Source organism: Cherax quadricarinatus, chromosome 6 (genome assembly GCF_038502225.1).
Source record: "Cherax quadricarinatus isolate ZL_2023a chromosome 6, ASM3850222v1, whole genome shotgun sequence".
Classification (NCBI taxonomy): Eukaryota; Metazoa; Arthropoda; class Malacostraca; order Decapoda; family Parastacidae; genus Cherax; species Cherax quadricarinatus.
Genome location: NC_091297.1, coordinates 10,296,704 through 10,305,269, shown reverse-complemented (window position 1 = coordinate 10,305,269; position 8,566 = coordinate 10,296,704). Strand labels below are relative to the sequence as shown.

General features: G+C 40.6%; 1 protein-coding gene across 1 annotated transcript in view; it reads right to left on the bottom strand.

Annotated features, from left to right (window-relative positions):
- Nucleotides 1-887: 887 nt before the first annotated feature.
- The window catches only part of LOC128693567 (peroxisome assembly protein 12-B-like), a gene marked incomplete at its 5' end in the record, with an annotated part of 33,154 nt that continues 25,475 nt past the window's right edge, over nt 888-8,566 (bottom strand). Inside the window, 1 exon segment of the mRNA XM_070080222.1 lies at nt 888-2,199. Coding sequence (XP_069936323.1) covers nt 2,085-2,199 — 115 coding nt within the window.

The following is an 8,566-nucleotide window of genomic DNA, read 5'->3' as shown; positions in this document are numbered from 1 at the left end:
ATACAGTGCTGCAGGGGAGGGAAGGAAGCAAGGGAATTGGATGGCAGAAGGGAGGGGGGATGATCAGCAGGTTACAGAAAACAGCGGGGCAGGGGATAGTACGGGGGTAGAGGGTAGCAAGAGATTCAAGTAGAAAGGGCTGAAAGTATCAGAATTTGTGAAGTAAGTCAGTCGTTGTCAAAAAGTCAATGAGAGAGTCCGGATGAAAGGTGGGTCCATCAGCGAGAAGGGAAGGTAAAGAGAGAGCAGCGGGGCGAAGACGACGACAGAGGTAAATTCTGCGTGCTCGTTGATAAAGTGGGCAGTCCAACAGAATGTGGCTGACTGATAATGGAGCTTGGCAATTCTCACAGAGAGGAGCAAGACGCCTCTCCATGAGATATCCATGAGTAAGACGAGTATGGCCAATGCGAAGACGGGAGAGAGTAGTCTCCCAACCTCGACACTGGTGATAAGAAGACGGCCAGTAACCTATACTCGGTTTAATAGACTGAAGTTTGTTGCCGAGCATAGTAGACCAACGTTGTTGCCAACGGGTGTGAAGGTGGGAAGATATTACAGCAAATTGAAGATTGAGACACTTATGCAGCATATGGGAATCTTTATTCAGGAAACGTTTCGCCACACAGTGGCTTCATCAGTCCAATACAAAGAGGAAGGCGTAAGGAGAGGAGGAGTATGAGGTAATCAGTCCCTCAGCCTGGAGTCGATGTGTTCAGTCCATCAATCTACAAGATTGATGGACTGAACACATCGACTCCAGGCTGAGGGACTGATTACCTCATACTCCTCCTCTCCTTACGCCTTCCTCTTTGTATTGGACTGATGAAGCCACTGTGTGGCGAAACGTTTCCTGAATAAAGATTCCCATATGCTGCATAAGTGTCTCAATCTTCAACTTGTCGGTTTTTCAAACCATTCATCACATATTACAGCAAAATAGTCCGTACATGGAATACCTCTATAAGAAATTGGTAGGTCATGTACTGCTGACCGCGCAACAGTGTCTGCCTGTTCATTGCCCTGTACGTCAACATGACCAGGGACCCAACAAAAAACAATATCTTTATGCTTGGTAAAGATGCGGCGTAGCCAAAGTTGGATACGGAGGACTAAGGGGTGAGGTGTATCAAATTTTTGTATAGCCTGTAAAGCACTAAGGGAGTCTGAGACAACCACAAATGATGACACAGGCATAGATGCAATACGGATAAGTGCTGTAAGGATGGCATATAATTCAGCAGTAAAAATACTAGCCGAAGATAGTAAATGCCCTTGTACGACGCTGTCCGGAAACACTGTTGCGAATCCTACGCCGTCAGAAGACTTAGAGCCATCTGTGTACACAGCAATGGCATGAGAACTGAGCTCAGAAAGAGGACTGATGATCAATGCTAGTGTTGAAAACTATGAGTTAGATGTCAAGATTTTTTAATTACCAAACTTGCAAAATATAAATGTATGTAAATAAGTGCATATAATACACCTTCATTAAGGTGCAGCTACATCAGTGTGTGTATACACAGAAGTGCTGGTGATGCTTACACTACCTCTGCTAAATCCAATGTTCTTTTGCGACATGAATTTGAAGATATACACAATGTACATAGAATGTCATTATAATAACTGTACCTGTGATATAATTATATTTCTTATTGGTAGACAGCAACCACCCAGGGAGGTACTACCATCCTGTAATTATTTTACACAATGGTAGGATTGCTGGTGTCTTTTTTGTCTCATAAACATGCAAGATTTCAGGCACGTCTTGCTATTTCTGCTTACACTTAGGTCACACTACATATGCATGTACAAGCATATATATATGCACACCCCTCTGGGTTTTCTTTTATTTTCTTACTAGTTCTTGTTCTTGTTTATTTTCTATCTCCATGGGAAAGTGGAACAGAATTCTTCCTCCGTAAGCCATGCGTGTCGTAGGAGGCGACTAAAATGCTGGTAGCAAGGGGCTAGTAACCCCTTCTCCTGTATACATTACTAAAGTTAAAAAGAAAAACTTTTGTTTTTCTTTTTAGGCCACCCTGCTTCAGTGGGATACAGCCGGTTTGTTGAAAGAAGAATAATTATATTTCTTGGTATATTCGAATGAGCTGAGCAGTAGAGGCTGGATAACCTGTTACAGGACACTTGCCTTCACGTCTCACATACAGTAAGATACAGCTATAACAGAACACATATCTGGAAACATGAAATAAAATTTACATGATGTAGTCATAATTATCACACGCAGTACATTAAATTAGGAAGAGGTGTGGAATTAAAAGATAATGAATCTGATACAAATTAGGAGTTGCTACAATTGCTTTTTGCCAATGACACTGTTCTTATGGGAGATTCTAAAGAAAAGTTGCAAATTTTGGTATACGAATTTGGGAGGGTATGTAAAAGGATACTAGGATTGTAGGAAAGTGCAAGGTAATAAAAATAACATTAAATCTATTCAATGAGAGACTGGATATCAGAATGGAGGGACGGAGTGTTGAGGAAGTTAATGTGTTTAGATATTAGGGAGTGAATTTATTGGCAGATGGGTCTCAGAGATGAAGTAAACCATAAAAGTGACAGGTAAAAAAAGGATGGTGGTGCACTGAGGCAATGGAAGAGAAAAAGAACCTTATCCATAGATACAAAAGCAGGGAATGTACCCAAGTATAGAGTACCAACACTGTTACACTGGTGTGAAATGGGGGTTTTAAATGACAGGAGGAGGCTGGAGGAAGTGGAGATGTTGCATTTGAGAGCATTGTGTGATGTTAATATTAACCCCTTCAGGGTCCAAGGCCCAAATCTGAAGTGGTGCCCCAGTGTCCAAGAATTTAAAAAAAAAAAAATTGTTATTTTTTCTTATGAAATGGTAGAGAATCTTTTTGTGAAGGTAATAAAACAAAAATTACGAAATTTGATGGAAAATTGACGAAATTATGCTCTCGCGAATTTTGATGTGTCAGCGATATTTACGAATCGGCGATTTTGCCGACTTTGACTCCCATTTTAGGCCAATTACATTATTCCAGTCAACCAAATTCTTAGCTATTTCACTAGTATTACTTCTATTCTATCGATTGAGCACAAGAAATCGCCAAGTCAACTGTTTCAACTACAAATCAAAGTGATCGGAAATTGTTAATTTGGCCAATTTAACACAAAGTTCAAAATATTCCAATTTCAAAATAGGGTCCAGAATAAACAATGTAGGTATTCCTGGCACTAAACTAACATTTCCTCTGTTCATTAGTTATGTTTTGAGGCTTTACAAATAAATTCCATTTTGATTTTTTATTCACACCAAAAAATTGAAGATTTACTGTTATGCAATACTGTAATAATTGTATAAATATCATCATCATATTTGTGAATGCATATCAGACCCACCAGCTGGCGTGTATTAGACGTGTAAGGTCATTTGTTTATTCTTGAATATCAGCAAAAGTTTAACATTTCTGCTACTTTGAGCTCAGTTTCAAGCCATTTCCAGTGCTAAAATCAATCAAAATCATCTCTATTTCTGTAATATGTCTTCCATTCTATCAAATGAGACCAAGAAATCGCAAATAAAACTATAAAAAACATACGGAAAAACACTGCAAAGTCGCTGTTTTAATCGAAAAATCATGATTTCAGTTTTTTTCTCTCATTATACACAGTGTGCTGCAGGATCTGTTTTATGTGGTGCACACATACCACATAGATGTATTCTCTCATATCTAGGCCCAAATGTACCACTCACAGTTTATTAGAGTGAGCTGAGCTCATGACGTAGATCTACGGTTTGGACCCTGAACGTAAAGCCGTAGATCTACGGGACGGACCCTGAAAGGGTTAAGCAGAGAATTGGAGATTAGGAGGAATGAGGTTATGAAAAGTATTACTCAGAGGGCAGAGGAGGGGTTGCTCAGGTGGTTTGAATATCTGGAAAGGATGGAACAAATTAGGATGACTAGGAAGGCATATAAATCTAGAGTGGATGAAGGAGGGATAATGGGATTGCTCCCAGGAAGGGCTGGAGGCAAGGTGTAAGGGAAGTTTCAAGTCCTAGGGGCTTGGACATCCAACAGGCTTGTGTGAGCATGTTAATGCTGATTATAATAATAAAAGTGTCACTAGTCAGTGGCAAATTATTATAGCCTGAAAATGTTAAAAAAAATGCATCAAGCAATGGCTTCACTTTATGGGTTGGTCAAGTCTAGTTCTGCAGATCAGTAGAGCAACACATTACTTGCACCACAATATTCTGACTATTGTTCTAAAATGTACTAAATTATAATACTTCATATTGTAAATTATTTTAACTTGTTCTAAATTGTAATACTGTACTTTTCATAAACTATAACAAAACTGTACTTATTCTATACTGAACTGCTCTACTACACTTATTAAAGTCATATAGCAATATCTAATAGAATACTCCATTCTCTTGTACTCATTGCAACTCATCTACTAACCATATGAACTGTTATTGCCTTATTAATCTTAAGTTAATTTTAAGTTTGCCTGAAATGCTCTGCATGCAAAGGGGCTTTTGGTATGTACACCAAACTATTATATTCCTTTGTACAACCATGTATCATGTCAAAATGAAAATTATTAATATTATTATCTTACAATTGAAAGCAAGAAAAATGTGGTCTCTTCACGGTATGAATGAAATAAATACACAGTATTGTTTACATGATTATATATGGGTATAATCAGTTTTACCATTTTTTTTCTTTTATATTCATACAGATTACCTGAAATATATATATATATATTTTTTTTATTGAGCAAAGGGTTTCCTTCATTTCTGTAACCACCTTGCCTCCTAAACATAAATAAAGTTCAAGACATAATGAATGCCTAAAAAAATAGGTAATTATTTCCAATCCAAGAAAAGGGAGGATAAGTCAAGCTCCTTGGATCAAAAATCATCCCCCCCCCCATTGACATCAAGGTATCTCACTTTAAGGGTGTGGACCCCCGCATACCGTTGGCATCACATAACGATTAATCCGCATACCGCTTGCTTTAATCGCAAAAATTTTGCCTCGCATACCGCTTAAAAACCCACTCACCAATGTTCGTCCGAGACGCGTCCAATGTGCGCCCTCAGCCAGCCTCACATGTGCCGCCGGTGGCATTGTTTACCAGCCAGCCTCCGCGGTAACATCCAAGCATACAATCGGAATATTTCGTATTATTACAGTGTTTTCGGTGCTTTTTCTGGAAAATAAGTGACCATGGGCCCCAAGAAAGCTTCTAGTGCCAACCCTACAGCAATAAGGGTGAGAATTCCAATAGAGATAAAGAAAGAGATCATTGATAAGTATGAAAGTGGAGTGCGTACCGCCGACCTGGCCAGGTTGTACAAGAAACCCCAATCAACCATCGCTACTATTGTGGGCACCAGAAAGGCAATCAAGGAAGCTGTTCTTGCCAAAGGTTTAACTGTGTTTTCGAAACAAAGATCGCAAGTGATGGAAGATGTTGAGAGACTCTTATTGGTGTGGATAAATGAAAAACAGCTAGCAGGAGATAGCGTCTCTCAAGCGATCATAAGCGAAAAGGCTAGGAAGTTGCATGAGGATTTAATTAAAAAAATGCCTGCAACTAGTGATGATGTGAGTGAATTTAAGGCCAGCAAAGGTTGGTTTGAGAGATTTAAGAAGCGTAGTGGCATACATAGTGTGATAAGGCATGGTGAGGCTGCCAGTTCGGACCACAAAGCGGCTGAAAAATATGTGCATGAATTCAAGGAGTACATAGAGGCTGAAGGACTGAAACCTGAACAAGTGTTTAATTGTGATGAAACAGGCCTGTTTTGGAAGAAAATGCCAAGCAGGACCTACATTACTCAGGAGGAAAAGGCACTCCCAGGACATAAGCCTATGAAAGACAGGCTTACTTTGTTGATGTGTTCCAATGCTACTGGTGATTGCAAAGTTAAGCCTTTATTAGTGTATCACTCTGAAACTCCCAGAGCGTTCAGGCAAAAGAATGTCCTCAAGGAGAATTTGTGTGTGCTATGGAGGGCAAACAGTAAGGCATGGGTCACTAGGGACTTTTTCTATGACTGGTGACACCATGCATTTGCCCCCAATGTGAAAGATTACCTAACTGAAAAGAAATTAGAACTTAAGTGCCTCCTGGTGTTAGACAATGCCCCTGGTCATCCTACAGACGTGGCAGAGCGACTTTATGGGGACATGAAATTCATTAACATCAAGTTTTTGCCTCCTAATACCACTCCTCTCCTGCAGCCCATGGACCAGCAGGTTATTGCAAACTTCAAAAAACTGTACACAAATGCTCTGTTTGAAAGGTGCTTTGTAGTGACCTCAGAAACTCAACTGACTCTAAGAGAGTTTTGGAGAGAGCACTTTAATATCCTCAATTGTGTAAACCTTATAGGTAAGGCTTGGGAGGGAGTGACTAAGAAGACCTTGAACTCTGCTTGGAAGAAACTGTGGCCAGAATGTGTAGACAAAAGGGATTTTGAAGGGTTTGAGGCTAACCCTGAGAGGATTATGCCAGTTGAGGAATCCATTGTGGCATTGGGAAAGTCCTTGGGGTTGGAGGTTAGTGGGGAGGATGTGGAAGAGTTGGTGGAGGAGGACAATGAAGAACTAACCACTGATGAGCTGATAGATCAACTTCAACAGCAAGAGGCCAGACCTGAGGAAACTGGTTCAGAGGAGGGGAGAGAGAAATTGAAGAAGTTGCCTACTACAAAGATTAAGGAAATCTGTGCAAAGTGGCTTGAAGTGCAAACCTTCATGGATGAAAATCACCCTCACACAGCTATTGCAAGCCGTGTTGGCAACCTGTACACTGACAATGTTGTGAAACACTTTAGGGAAGTCATAAAGGAACGAGAGGTACAGGCCACTATGGACAGATATGTTGTACGAAAGAAGTCCAGTGACTCTGAAGCTGGTCCTAGTGGCATTAAAAGAAGAAGGGAAGTAACCCCAGAAAAGGACTCGACACCTCAAGTCTTAATGGAAGGGGATTCCCCTTCTAAACACTAACACTCTCTCTCCCCTCCTCCCATCCCATCAATCATCACCAGATCTTCAATAAAAGTAAGTGTCATGTAAGTGTGCATGCCTTTTTCAGTTTGTGTGTATTAAAATTAACATTTCACGTGGTAAAAAAATTTTTTTTTTCATACTTTTGGGTGTCTTGCACGGATTAATTTGATTTCCATTATTTCTTATGTGGAAAATTCATTCGCATACCGATTATTTCGCATACCAATGACCCCTCTTGCATGGATTAAAATCGGTATGCGGGGGTCCACTATATATATATATAAGATAAAGCTAAAGAGGTCTTTGTGGCATTTATGGATTTGGAAAAGGCGTATGACAGGGTGGATAGGGGGGCAATGTGGCAGATGTTGCTGCAGGTGTATGGTGTAGGAGGTAGGTTACTGAAAGCAGTGAAGGGTTTTTATGAGGATAGTGAGGCTCAAGTTAGAGTATGTAGGAAAGAGGGAAATTATTTCCCAGTAAAAGTAGGCCTTAGACAAGGATGTGTGATGTCACCATGGTTGTTTAATATACAGTGGACCCCCGGTTAACAATATTTTTTCACTCCAGAAGTATGTTCAGGTGCCAGTACTGACCAAATTCATTCCCATAAGGAATATTGTGAAGTAGATTAGTCCATTTCAGACCCCCAAACATACACGTACAAATACACTTACATAAAAACACTTACATAATTGGTCGCATTCAGAGGTGATCGTTATGCGGGGGTCCACTGTACTTATAGATGGGGTTGTAAGAGAAGTAAATGCGAGGGTCTTGGCAAGAGGCATGGAGTTAAAAGATAAAGAATCACACATAAAGTGGGAGTTGTCACAGTTGCTCTTTGCTGATGACACTGTGCTCTTGGGAGATTCTGAAGAGAAGTTGCAGAGATTGGTGGATAAATTTGGTACGGTGTGCAAAAGAAGAAAATTAAAAGTGAATACAGGAAAGAGTAAGGTTATGAGGATAACAAAAAGATTAGGTGATGAAAGATTGGATATCAGATTGGAGGGAGAGAGTATGGAGGAGGTGAATGTATTCAGATATTTGGGAGTGGACGTGTCAGCGGATGGGTCTATGAAAGATGAGGTGAATCATAGAATTGATGAGGGGAAAAGGGTGAGTGGTGCACTTAGGAGTCTGTGGAGACAAAGAACTTTGTCCTTGGAGGCAAAGAGGGGAATGTATGAGAGTATAGTTTTACCAACGCTCTTATATGGGTGTGAAGCATGGGTGATGAATGTTGCAGTGAGGAGAAGGCTGGAGGCAGTGGAGATGTCATGTCTGAGGGCAATGTGTGGTGTGAAGTTAGGAGGAGGTGCGGGATTACCAAAACTGTTGTCCAGAGGGCTGAGGAAGGGTTGTTGAGGTGGTTCAGACATGTAGAGAGAATGGAGCGAAACAGAGTGACTTCAAGAGTGTATCAGTCTGTAGTGGAAGGAAGGCTGGGTAGGGGTCGGCCTAGGAAAGGTTGGAGGGAGGGGTAAAGGAGGTTTTGTGTGCGAGGGGCTTGGACTTCCAGCAGGCATGCA